The following is a 13,262-nucleotide window of genomic DNA, read 5'->3' on the forward strand; positions in this document are numbered from 1 at the left end:
TCAGCACAATGTGAACATTGACAGCTCTGCCATGCCCCCCTCCCCCTCCCCGTTTAAGAATGAGGGACAACTGCAGGTCCAATCAGAGCATCTGCTCAGCTTCAATGTTTCAGAAACATTCTATCTCAGACCCCCCCCCATGCTTCAAAGCGTCACAAACAGCTGAACTGCAGGATCATTTCATTCACTCGTTTATTAGAAACCCGTAACTGATGGTAAAAATGCAACCAGAGCAGCGCCGCAGCAGAGTCCAGACCTCTGCCTCATGCACACATCCAGCACGTCTACAGCAACAAACTAAAAACAAATGGATGGAGGAGAACTAACGATCCACAGCAGCTCTGACTGAAGCGTCCCTCTGGCTCGGTCTGAACGCCCCAGCGCCCGACAGATGTCCGTCAGAGTCCTCACTCACATTTCCTCCAGTTACATTTAAGCAGGATCAGACTCCACTGTGGACGGGGGCGGGGCTTCAGCAGATCCCAGCCCTGAAAGCAACTGAACAAGGGGAACCAAAAACAGGGAAGAAGCATCTGACTCAGAAAGAAACTTGAACTAAAAGTCTGAAGCGATGGAGGAGACGTGCTGAGCGTCAGGATGGAAGCAGGTCAACTCCACTCTCCTTCCATCCAGCCTATCATGCTCTGTATCTGCCACGGCGGTTTCCATGGTGACAAGGCTGTCACAGCCCTCCTCTGCACAGCCTGCAGGCAGTCTGGCGTCTTTAGAACAGTCTGATCCTGGCAGGGGGGCAGAGCAGTTTTTGGGTGAGGAGCAGCTCTCCAGCTCTCAGTGCTCCTCCTCCTCCTCCTCCTGAACCGGGCCTTGGGCTGGCGTTTCCTCCTGAGCCGCATCCACAGGCTGCGCTGGCTGTTGCTCCTGCACTGCTGCAGGGGCAGCTGGGGGTGCCGGGGGGCGGGGCAGCAGTATGATCTGGTGCTGCCGCTGGCGGTAGGCGATGACGGTACCCAGCAGTAGAGCGATGACGGTCATCAGGTAGAGGTCCCACTCTGGGCCTAGAAGCTGGTCCAGGTCCACCTGAGTGATGACCTCCTTCACCTTTAGAGGGGAGGAGGAAACAGAGAGGATGACTGAGGGTTACGCTGCTATTTGAACATGTGCAGAAGACGGTCTCACGTTGAGGTCCTGCAGGTACTGAAGGGTATACACAAGACCCAGTTTGCACAGAGCCAGGAAGACCGGGACCTGAGCCTCAGGACTGGCTTCAGCGGCCATGTCGTAGAAACGCTTGGCTAAGTGGATGTCCTGCAGGAGCACACAAAGCCCGATTGAGACCACAAACTGAGTCTGCCTCCATCTTCCCTCCAACAGAGCAGCCGGACCCACCCGTTTGATCCCCAGGCCCTTCTCATGCATGTAGCCCAGGTTAAACATGGCCTGAGCGCCGTTCTGCTGCTCTGACGCCAGTCTGTAGTGAATGACTGCAGTCTCATAGTCCACATCTGTCCCGAAGCCGTAGAAGTGGTAGTCCCCCAGCTTGATCCTCGCCACAGTGTACCCTGGGAAGAGGAAGAAGGAAAGGCTTCGAACAGGAAGCTGCAGTTCTGAGCGAGCTGCAGTGTAGCAATGAAAACCATGTTTCCAGAACAGAAGACAATCAGATCAGATAAGGAGCACACATGTTTGGATCTAGCAGCATCTGCCCCTCCCCTTTAGCTTTCAGCTCACTCTGCAGTGAAATGGTGTTTTGGGGGATTTCAGCATTTTCTTTTCTTGTGGAGGACATGTAGAAAGAACATGCATCTGAACATGTTTCTGAGGTTGAGGTGAACCTGGAGCAGATGAAACTATGCCGTTTGAAAAAGCTCACAGTTATGATGCAGAAACTCTGCTCCATTCTGATCCACTGTCAGACAAATGGATCCATGAACGTCTGTTTTTCTGGTCTGAGGTGGAATCTAATCGAGCTCTAATGTTGATCACTGTTTGTGTTGCACTGTTAGTGTTAGCTCCGGGTGTGAGGGGCTGTAAGCTAGAAAGAGAGTGTGAACAAGGGGGTGATGGGAAATGGGGGCAGGCTTAGTCATCACCAACAGCGCCCCCCTCCCCCCACAACTCAGAGATGAATTTGGAATGAGCTCCTGCTGCTCTGCAGAAACTATGTCCTGGATAACAACGGGTTTTGATGGTTTGGGCTAAAAACAACGACATCATCATCATCATCATCATCATCATCATAGTCCGTTTCTGCTGAGCAGCACAGAGTTGGAGCTGCATCAAGGAAGCATGTCTAATGCAGGGCAGGAGATGCTCAGTTCTCTTTCAGCAGAAGCTAGAAAGTGGACACTAGTCCAGTGGAGCGGACCGCATACGGCTGAGGAGGCTCACCTTGAGCAGCAGCTCTGGTCCAGTGGAGCAAAGCTCGAGGGTACGTCTCATTCTCACTGAACATGTTTGCTCCTTCTGTTGCAACCAAGGGAGAGAATGACTGAACAAGTCCTCAAACTGTCTGTCAGAGACACAACCGTTTCTCACTTTGCTCCAGAATGAAGGCCACGTTGCTCTGCGCCACCTCGTAACCCTGCTCGGCCAGCAGCAGGTACTGCACCAGTGCAGACTCCGCATCCCCGTCCCTGAAGCTGCTGTAGGCCGTCATCAGGCGCTCCGACCAGCGGCCACGTTCACACACGTTCTTAAAAAGCTGCCAGACACAAAACACTGCTTAGAGAACACGGCTGCTCCGTCAGCAGAGGATTCCGGACCGCCCTCTTACCTCCACTGCAGTGTGGCACGAGCGCATCACCCCAGTCCCAGTGGCATGCATCTGTGCCAAGTTAAAGAAAGCCAGGATGTGACCGGCCTGAGAGGCCAGGTTGAAGAACTTAAGGGCCTGCTTGTAATCCCGCTTCACGCCGATGCCATCTGTGAAACCAGACCAGAAAGGGGTTATGTTGAGCAGAAATCAGTCGACCTTTGACTGCATGAAACCCCCCACAGTCCACAGACATCCCACAACAACCTCAATCCTAACAAAAGAATCTGATCAAGAGTAAGAACAGGATTCATAAAGGTACAGCAACGTCTAACAAAGCTACAAAGCTAAAATGAAGCAGCGGTTCAGATTCAGGTTAGATGTAAAAAAATAGGAAACCATGAACCAAGTCAAGTGGTTTTAAAATCAAAGTGATGCAGTCTGGTGGTCGTCCCCAGCTCCTGACCTCTGACCTTCAGAGCAGAGGTCAGAGCACTTCACTCACTGTAGTACATGGTGCCCAGCTGCAGCTGCCCGTCCACCCAGCCCTGCTCCGCCGCCTTCTGGAAGTATTTCAGAGCCAGCTCATAGTTCTGAGGCCAGAAAAACTCAAATGATCATTTGATCCAAGAGCTGTGGGAAACTGAGAAACAGTGAAGCCTCTTACCACTGGGACTCCCCTTCCATACAGGTAGGCCATGCCCAGACCGCTCTGTCCCACCGGGTTACCCTGCAGACAACAACCACGCAGACACCAGCTCTGTCCATCAGACAGTTCAAGGCCAGACTCTGAGGAGACCAAAGAATGAAGCCCAGAATTCAGACCGTCTGCATTTACCAAATCAGACGCCTTCTTGAAGTACTGCAGGGCCGTCTCGTTGTTCTGAGGGAGGAAGGTGCTGCCCTCTGAATACATCTGCACAAATAAAAAAACATTTGAATTAAACCTCACAGGGAAACCAACGTCCTCATCACCTTTAAACCTTAATTTAAGCAAGAAAGCACAAGCTCTCTGAACAACCATACATGTAGCTCTTCATAACACCATCAATACAAGCTAAAATAATCCAGCTACATTCATCAAAACCCACTTATCTGTTCAAACCCCTTCATGTCAACTTCTGACTTCAGGGTCGGTCAAAGTGCACGTTCACGTGCACAGCAAGTCCAGATTGTGGGTTTGTAAGGGAGTTCAAACATGCTGTTACCTTTCCTGACCTGCTGCTGGTTTAGCAGCTCCATGACACGTTCACTCCACCCTTAGGAGCAGGGAAACTCAGGAGAGACTATTTTCACTCTCTGGCTTTAGACTAAGCATGAAAGTCACTGTAATCTTCTGCTGTTTTAGTGTTTTTATGAGATAAGATCATCATATGAAGCAGAAAGCGAGAGCACTGTTTGCTAAAGCTCCTCCTCTGACCCACCTTGCCCAGGAAAGCCATAGCATGTGTGTTTCCTGCATTGGCAGCCTGGGTGAAGTAGTCAAACGCCCTCTGGTGGACAGACAAAGAAACACACTCAGTAGAAAACACTCCAAAACGACGCAGAAACCAGACAGGAAGTCTACCTGGTGATTCTGCTCCACCCCACGGCCTCCATGCAGGTGAAGCTGACCCAGACCCACCTGGAACAAGAGAAGCTGGAGCTCAAAACTAACAGGAGAGCCCATTCCAAACTAAATCCTCAACTCTTTTTAGTACTTTTCCTGCACTTCATTTACATGTTCTAGTTTGTTTTCCCATCATCAAGATAAAGATGACTCTTCTAATGATTTTGCCTTTCAGAAGAAATCAGTGCTGTAGAGACTAACAGGGCAGTGGGCTGAACACACCACCCGACAGTTTCACCTGGGCCTGCACGTCTCCTTTCTCAGCCAGAAACTGATAGTACTGGATGAGATCCTCCTCCAGCATCCCACTGGTTGAGCCCGGGTTCTCCACCTCATCCAGCAGTCGGATCCTCTGCACTGCTGACCCCCCCGTCAGCGACACATCGTTGGCCACTGCAGGGCACAGAGGGACACCGTCTCTTTTAGGCTGCTGTGTTTGAGAACAAAGACATGAGACTCAGACGTCGCACTCAACGCATACCTTGGTTTGCCACCAGCCTGTAATGCGTTAGTGCCGACTCGCAGCTTTGGGGAACGCCCACGCCGGCCCAGTACCGGTACCCCTGATGAGAAACACCAACAAACCAATGTCCCAAGACTTCAGAAGGGAAGAAGCACTCACGGTGAAAACAGATCCTCACCAGAATCATATGGGCCAACAGGTTTCCCCCCAGCGCACCAAAGGTGTAGTAAACCAGAGCCTAAAAACAAGCATGAGTTTACCACAGCGGTTAGTCTCCTCCCGACTGTGCAGCGCCACTCCTGGCACAACAATTCTACAGCAGCTTGTAAAGGTTCTGAGGACCTTAGCTTGACTGGAGTTCACCCCGAGTCCTGCTGCGTACAGAAACCCAAGAGCCTGGAAAAGCAAAGCAGAATGGAGGCTGAGAGAGTTCTCACCACACACACCATCAACAACCATCAGGACCAAACAATGACCAACCATCTGAGCTTTGGGAGAGCCGTCAATGGCAAGTTTCTCAAACAGCTCTTTGGCTTTGGTGACATTTTGGTTGATGTAGTCTCCAAACAGCATGGCGTACGCAATCTTCTCCGTGGCCTTCTGGTGACCTTTCTCTGTGATCTTCAGCAGCTTCTCATAAAGTCTGAGAGGAGTGAGAGAAGACCTGAATACTGAAGCAACATCTGCTGCAGATGACCCTTCAAACACTTCATTATGATGTTTGAGGGAAACTCCATCACATTTAGACACTTGCTGCTCAAAGAGAAGAGCAGAACAGGAAACAGACTCCTTGATGTGTCATTGTGAAGATGCTAAAGCTAATTAAAGACAGATCTATTCTTCATGACAGGAAGAGAGCAGTGTGAAGCAGACAGCAAGAACTCACTCCCTCTTCTGAGCCTTCCTGCTGGTTCCGTTCAGCATGCGCAGGACGGTCTGGTACTGCTCCTCCGCCTCCTCCGCCTGCACCCTCTGCTGGACCTGCTCCTCAGCTGAGGACGGAGAGCACAACGACAACCGTTTCAAGGCACTGACGGCTGGTGGGGGGGTCCATATGGAGTTTAGGCTCACATTAAAACATAATGAGACGGAAAACATACTTTCACAGAAACCCCACTTCTTATCGTTGTCGTAGTCATAGGTTGTGGCGCACCACAGGCGGCCGTCCCGCCGTCCGTCAGTGGTGCAGTCAGAGTACTCTCTCCCCTGGAAGAAGAAGGGGAAGATGCAGGGCTCCCCGTGGGCGGTCCCCCCGTTCACCACAGGAACTGGATGGAAAGGAGAACAGAAGCAGGACCTCACAAACTCAAGCTTTACAGAAAAGTCAGAATTCAAACCAAAGAAAAACCGTTCAGGAGCACAGCTCTGCTCAGTTTTATCAGAGTTAGGGCCATCAGAAAAGAAAAAATACAAATATGACAGTAAAGTTGTGAAATTACAAGAAAAAAAGTCATAATTTTACACCAGTAAAGTTGTAAAATTGTGAGAAAAAAATTCAAACAACTATGAACAAATATTCAACAATTTACAAGAATTATGTCACGAGTTAATGCTTCAAAAAGTTGTAATTCTCTTCTTCTTTTTTTTGGGTGGGGGGGGGGACTTTTAGCTTTTAAAATGTATCCACAAGACAATCCAACATGACCTGTTTGATTTATGTGAATCATCAGAAAACATTGATGAGTGCCACAAGACTCAAAAATCTGTTTACCCCATTTTGTAAATGTACAACTTTATTTGGATTGAATAAAACATGTATTTTTGAAAAGCAGGGCTTTCTCTCTACAACTCTTGTCTCGTAAGTGTTTTTACATTTTGCTTGTTGGAGCCGTCTTTTTTTGTTAAAGACTCGCTCTTATGAAAAAGGTGTTTTTTCTTTTTTTTCATGTTCTTCTGGCATTTTTCTCTGCTCCAATATTGTTCTCCACTTTAGACAAAGACAATTACAGTTAAAACTGTGTTCTTGAGTATTTTTCTTCATTCAAATTGAGCCTCAAGTTCTCTGCTCCGCTCCATCCAGTGTCAGACAAACATCCATGAACGTCTTAGTTTTCCTGGTCTGAGCTGGAATCTGGATCAGAACTGCTCGTCTAGACAGAAACGATACTGATCACCATTTCTGTTGCACTGCTAATGTTAGCTTGGGGTGCAGTTTTGCTGTAAATGAAGGAAAGATGGTAACAGAGCACTGTCTTACACTGGACCTACGGCCCCGCCCACAACTCCGAGGTGAATTTTTCCCGAACTCCTGCCACTCTGCAGAAACTATGTCCTAGAAATTGACACAGGTTGATGGCTAAAAACGGCCTAATATTCATTAAAAGAAGACTGGGAACACTTTGACAACAGATCAAAGATGATGGCAGTGGGACCATACACTTTGTTTATTCTTGTAATTTTGTAACTTTTCTTCATACTTTTAAAACTTTATTTTAAAACTTTATGCCTTAATACTTCATTGTGCATTTTCCAACAGGAGCAGCAAAACACAAATGTTTCCTGAGAAAAATGATGCAACCGACTGCAAGAGAGGACACAGGTGCAGAGAGCTGTTGAATTCTCAGGGGGGGGGTCTGAAACCACTAAAGTCTCAGAAAAAAACATGGTGAGACTCGAATAAATAGACGGCTCCTTCCTGAAGTTACTCTCAAAACGTTTGAGGTCATAAAACATTGAAGAAGGCAGAAACTGCAGCTTTCCTGCCGCCTCACACAGACGTGCACGTGTAGCTGTCAGACCAGCTTTAACACCCCCCCCACAGCCCCACACCTTCAGACACCTTCCACCAGCGACATCAGTTAGAAAGGGATCACATACTTTGGACTAGTTTGACTAATTTTTTTTCAAATTAGCCTGTATGTAAAGTGGTCAATCAGGAGCAGGTGGATGACAGGATGTGGGGGCGGGCTTACGCCAACGGTCCCACTTACAACTCAGAGAAGAATGTCTAATGAAGTCCTGCAGCTCTAGTTCTCCAGTCCTAGAGAACAACAGGCTTTGGGATTTGGGCATCGTCATAAAAAAGACCACTGAGAATGATTTTACAACAGACGATCAAAATGGGTTTAAAACAAACAAACAAACAAAGTCTCACCCTCTTTGACTTTTTCCTGAACAGGAGCAGGGGGGTCAGGGAGGCTCTCCTCCTCCACCCCCTCCACAGATGACTGCTTGTTCTCTTCAGGGTGAGAAGGGGAGGAGCCTGCCGTGGCAAGGACGTCCTCCTCCTCTGAGTCTGGATCGTGGTAGGACTGTAGTCAAACACAGGTTATTGATGATTACATAAATAATGAAATGCATTGATTTAAAACTAAAACACAGTTGATTCCTAAATAAAGTGATTATTAGCTAAAGTCAAGTAGAGTTTGACTGATTGTTTGAAAAGACTTCTATAACCCCAGCCCTACTTAACTACTTCATTCTACAGAGTTTTCATAATCCGGTTCTGATCAGATCTAGTGCAGATTTTTTTCCCGAGTAACAATGTTGAGTGCTTATTGGTTAATCTCAGAAAACATTCTTTCATGTTTTCAGTGAACAGTAACATGAATTGGGTATCAGATATGTAATACTTATTGAATATCATCAGAATACATTTTCAAATCAATCCAATAATCATCCTTTCACATTGCAGATCAAGTTTTCAAGTAACAATCATTATTGTATATTATACTGTAAAACTCATTGGTTGTAATTTAAATAGCTTTGATTATTTCACCACATTAAGTGAACATGTTCACGTATTTAGAATTATTCAGACTCCATTTGATCTTTCACTCATCTTATATCCATATAGTGAAACGGGTTTCTTGATACATTTTCTTGAATTTATGGATGTTAGATTGTTTGAGCTCACTACTTAACCGTGTGCTAAAGGACGGAGAGACAGCAGTAACTACAGTGAAACTGCTTTCAAATCAACGTTAAACATCAGCCCATACACATCTCAACATCCCATAATGAGCACAAAGGAAGAATCCAGCTGTCAGCAGCTCCTGCTGTCATCTCTGCAGGAGCAACCCTGAACCTGCAGCTACTGCATCTACACACTCGGGTCAAAGGTCAGCAGAGGTTTCACTGCAGTGAAAATGACAAACACTCGGAACAGTGGAGACATGGAAGAACTGGAAGAGCTCACAGAACCTTCAGCTCCTCTTCCTCCCTCTGGTACTGCTCTTCATCTGGAAGGAGAGAGGAGGAGATTGAAAAGCTCGACACGGGAGGGCCAGCGCGTGCTCGCAGCGCGTGCTCGCGGCTCGTTACCCACCAGCACACACCACCTGGACCGAGACGACGAGGAGCAGCGCGAGAGCACGAAGCCTCCGGGAGGTCAGCGCTCTCCACAGCCCCATGGTTGTCGACAGTCGGACCGTCAGCTGGCTGCTGCTGTTCCCGCCACACATGCAGCCCCTCCCGGGGCAGCAGAGGAAAGCAGCCCGCTCCCGCAGCTCCGGGGCCCGACTGTGATCATTCAAATGCTCCGAGCTCCTGACAGAAATCCCCGTGCTAAGCTAGCATGGTGATCCCTCCGACATGACGCAAAGCTCGGGGAAGGCGTTGACAAAACCGCTAAAACAACCACTAACATCCGCCTGAGTCCCGGAAACCACGTCCCGAACAGCCGTGACGGCGCCAAACCCGCGAATCCAGCGAAGAACCGCTGAGAGTCCAGACTGTTGTTATTCTGACATGACTTCACCTAGCTGCCCATGTTAACCCCTCACTAGGAAGCGACGCTTCCCTTCCTGACCAGTGCACCAATCAGAGCGCGCCAGCCCTGACAACGAACCAATCAGCAGTCATCAAAAATCTCCCAGCCAATCGGATACAAACACAGGGTTCTTTACCGTGTATGTTTGTCCACGACAGAGCATGACGAAAGACGGAAGAAGGTTTCCTTTAATCCTAAATTCACTGATTTTTATTTAAATAATGAGATAATATGTATTAATGAATTAAACATAAAAATAAATAAAAAAACGACAAGAACCTTCAGCCGCTACGGATCAACTATGATAAAAGACTATCCAGAAATATCGATCGGTTTCTCATTTGGCCAATCACGTGCGAGGACAGACGTGGCTCCTACCACTGTGTCATATGAATGGGGGCAGACGGCGAGTATAGTGGTACAGTCTAGTTCCACCGACGACAGGGCAAAGCCGATCCGATACCGGCCAATGTCGCCAGAATATCGATATGTTATTATGTAAATATGGTGGATGACTCACCAACCTCAAAATCTCAATTGTTTTTAATCTCTATAAATGTGTTTGTAAGTTTCCCTTTTAAAAAATACTTGATAAACCTAATAACAGAATTAGGACAATATTTTCAATTTAAAAAACAGTTTATTAAAATAAAAACTTTTTGAAATTAAATAAAAAGTAAAGAAGTGAAAGCAAAACAGCCAACAAACCAAAAGAAACAAGACACTATAATACAAAAATAAATCAGAATATTTAACGATTAAACAAAACAACTGGTAGAAATATAGATAGTTTGTAACTTCTTAGTATTTAAATAGAACGATAAAAACAGGAGAAAAGTAACTTGTCTAAAACAACATTTAAATAGGGTGGGAAAGAGTGAACCATGCATGCATGCACGGTGACATCTGCTGTGAGATCTCACAGGACTGGTGGTGAGGCAGCAACTCAGCTGGATCCTTGTTGCTGATACAGAGAAGTTTCAAACAAGAGTGGACATATTGATATCTGTAGGCCAGTATTGATCTGATACCAACTTGAGATCAGTACTTTCAATATTTTGCATTGATCCGCCCTGCACTAACAGACTGGGAAAAGTGAGGAAAGGCCTGAAGAGATGCAGCATCTGGATGTTTGTCAGTGTTTTTAGTGGTAAAGCTAAATGCAGACTTTGCTGCAGGGCCTGGCGGGGGTCAAACCTCGTCTCCTCAGCTGGAATTGTTCTCTCTGACATCTCATTGGATAGAAGAGGTGCTAGGCTGGTGTGTGATCTTCAATCCAAATTCACAGCAAACTTCATTATATTTGTGCTTGCAAGATGCACATGGTTGATAATTTTTCTAAGTCAGTTAGTGCATGATTCAATCAGCACATGAATATCATATTAATATCATTATATTGTCACAGTGTTACCGGGCCAGTACACTGGAACTCTTGTGGGAACTAAGTTTTACTAGATACCTATTTACTTACGGTGTTAAATTTCAAATTGATTTTAAAATGTAACTTCTACTTTTTAGAGTTTTGCATGGCTGTACATCTCTGACCTTTTAACCCCATACTCCAACCAAAATCTATTAAGCATTCAAAAACTTGCTTTAAGACTAGAGGAAACCTCTCCTTTCAAGCAGTAGCTAATCTTCGGAACTCCCTTCCATCGTCGCTGCATCAGATCGACTCCTCAGTGTGTGCTAAATGCCAGGTCAGGGCGTTTTTATTCAGAGTTTTAAGTTGATTTTAGTCCTTGTTTTACTTCTTTTGTTTTGATTTTTAGTAGGCCTTGTTAATGTTGGGTATTTTTTATCTCTCTTGTTTTGATTTTATGGCGTCTTTCTGTAAAGCACTGTGTGATTCTTTCTGTGAAAATGGCTACAGATGTAAATCTATTCTATTCCTGATGCATGCTGTCTCTGTAATACCTCAGTATTCTGGCATAACTCTGAATCCTGTGATGTGCTCCAGCCTTTGAGCGGACTGCTTGAGTCCAGTTTCTATCAACAGAGTATACAATTTTAATGATCATACATCAAATAAATCAAGTAGAATAAGGAAGAACAGCACATAAGGAAGTCAAAAACACACTAAAATCATTTCAATGGAATTGTAACAATCAAAATTCAAACCACATTCATTAACCTTAGCAATATACCGAGACAGAAACCGTCTCAGCTAAGCCATAATAATTTACTAAACGACAGTCATCAAAGACACAAGTAATAGGTGAAGGAACTAATACTACAAGTACAAACGGACAAATAAAAGTGAAATAATCAAACAAAATTATCAAAGAGAAAACCATTTATATTGCCTACTCCATGAATTTGATTATAAAAAATCTGTGATCAAATAACAGCTGTGCAAAAACACAAAGAACACAACAAATTAGTGACATACTTTAGATCCAGCACCACAGCCAGACAGAAGCTCACTCAATGCAGCAACAATACCGATTTCTGACATTGAAGAAGGTGCTCACCCCTTTAAGACAACCACATTAGAAGTCTGTGGGGCAAAAAGAGCCTCAGGGTCAAAGGTGATTCCATTGAAGAGAACCATCCACACTGAGCAACAACAGCTGCTCAACATCTGGCTGAACATCTGAGAATTCTATCTACAACCTGGATGACAACGTCGCTGGACACCAGGTTCAAGGCAGTTGGCTTCTTCACTCAAACTATAACTGTCAAGACGATGGAGTGCACGGCTGAGCGGAGGAGCCATGAGCCTGACCCAGCAGAACCCGGCTCCTCACATGGATCCAAACCCAGTGGATCTTTTTCCACAGGGTCAGGGTCACTGAAGAGAAACCACCATGGAGGAAATGTACCACAAAAACTGTTGTTTCTCAAAAAATGTCTGTTATGTCATATGATTAAAAACTGAAGTTACAAAATTTAAAAAATGAATGTGGAAAAATGTGCTATATATCAGATACCATTTAGAATTTTTACAAACAAGATTTGAAGCAAACTTTTTGCTTTTCTCATAAACAACTCAACAAACTGAGAAAATTGAATCACACAAGGATGAGGTCAGACTTCATGCAGTGAAAGAAGAAGTGTAATTTCACAGGCTGATCAGTATTGAACAGCATGGAAAGTTTTTATTTTGTTCTCCTGCAACACTGTCAGATTTCCTGCAGAGGTCACCACTGAGTAAGCAGCATACAGTTTGGTTACTGCGTCATTCCCTCAGGTGTCATCTTTCTATCCCTGGCCAACAGGTGGCGCTAGAGCAACAGCGGCCCACTCACTCATGAGTAGGGACTGGAGCAGCTAAGCTCCCCTCCTAACACAGGAACAAGCCCCCTCCAGAGGAAACAGTGGCTGACCGCTCTGGCACAGCGTTCTCCGGACACAAGACTTCCTCCCAAATACCCTTAGTCAGCAGGTGTACTCCAGTCACAGCTCAGTCCCTCCTCATGAGGGGAGGAACAGAAAGCTGTGGTTCCTCCAGGGCCGTGAGGGCGGCCGGGCCAGAGGAGAGTGTCATCCGTCCTCCTGGAGGTGTTTGTATTTTCCCCGTTGTTGTTGCTGTTTTCCAGAAGGAGCTGGGACGTGGCCGCCTCAGGGTGGAGCTCCTGCACGGGCTTAAGAGCCCTCTTCTTGTCTGGTGGTGTCTGGTCCTCATCAGCCTCGTGTCTGCAGTGAGGTCAGAACAGTATTGGCACACCAGCTGCTGGACTGGGGGTTCAGTTCCTGGATACTGAACATTCACATCTTAATAAGACCTAAAAGTATCAACATCTCATTCCATCACGACACCCAG

At 46.2% G+C, this 13,262-nt stretch overlaps 1 protein-coding gene across 2 annotated transcripts; it reads right to left on the reverse strand.

The window, feature by feature from the left end:
* Positions 1–175: 175 nt before the first annotated feature.
* Positions 176–9,748, reverse strand: sel1l (SEL1L adaptor subunit of ERAD E3 ubiquitin ligase). Of its 2 annotated transcripts, XM_024291616.2 has the most exons (21): positions 9,053–9,598; positions 8,929–8,966; positions 7,880–8,036; positions 5,886–6,053; positions 5,672–5,777; positions 5,266–5,428; positions 5,128–5,181; positions 4,964–5,023; positions 4,804–4,885; positions 4,561–4,715; positions 4,281–4,337; positions 4,138–4,206; positions 3,552–3,629; positions 3,381–3,443; positions 3,219–3,306; positions 2,735–2,883; positions 2,497–2,662; positions 2,350–2,424; positions 1,348–1,520; positions 1,138–1,266; positions 176–1,059 (listed from the first exon to the last, which is right to left on the reverse strand). In XM_024291616.2, exons 1-21 carry the CDS (start codon positions 9,186–9,188, stop codon positions 790–792), a joined length of 2,436 nt encoding a protein of 811 aa, XP_024147384.1. In that variant the 5' UTR covers positions 9,189–9,598; the 3' UTR covers positions 176–789. The 2 variants fall into 2 exon arrangements, with proteins under 2 accessions (XP_024147384.1, XP_036066504.1); XM_036210611.1 differs by lacking the exons at positions 8,929–8,966; positions 9,053–9,598 and adding an exon at positions 9,633–9,748.
* Positions 9,749–13,262: the final 3,514 nt, after the last annotated feature.

This window comes from Oryzias melastigma, linkage group LG24 (assembly GCF_002922805.2).
Source record: "Oryzias melastigma strain HK-1 linkage group LG24, ASM292280v2, whole genome shotgun sequence".
Taxonomy (NCBI): domain Eukaryota; kingdom Metazoa; phylum Chordata; class Actinopteri; order Beloniformes; family Adrianichthyidae; genus Oryzias; species Oryzias melastigma.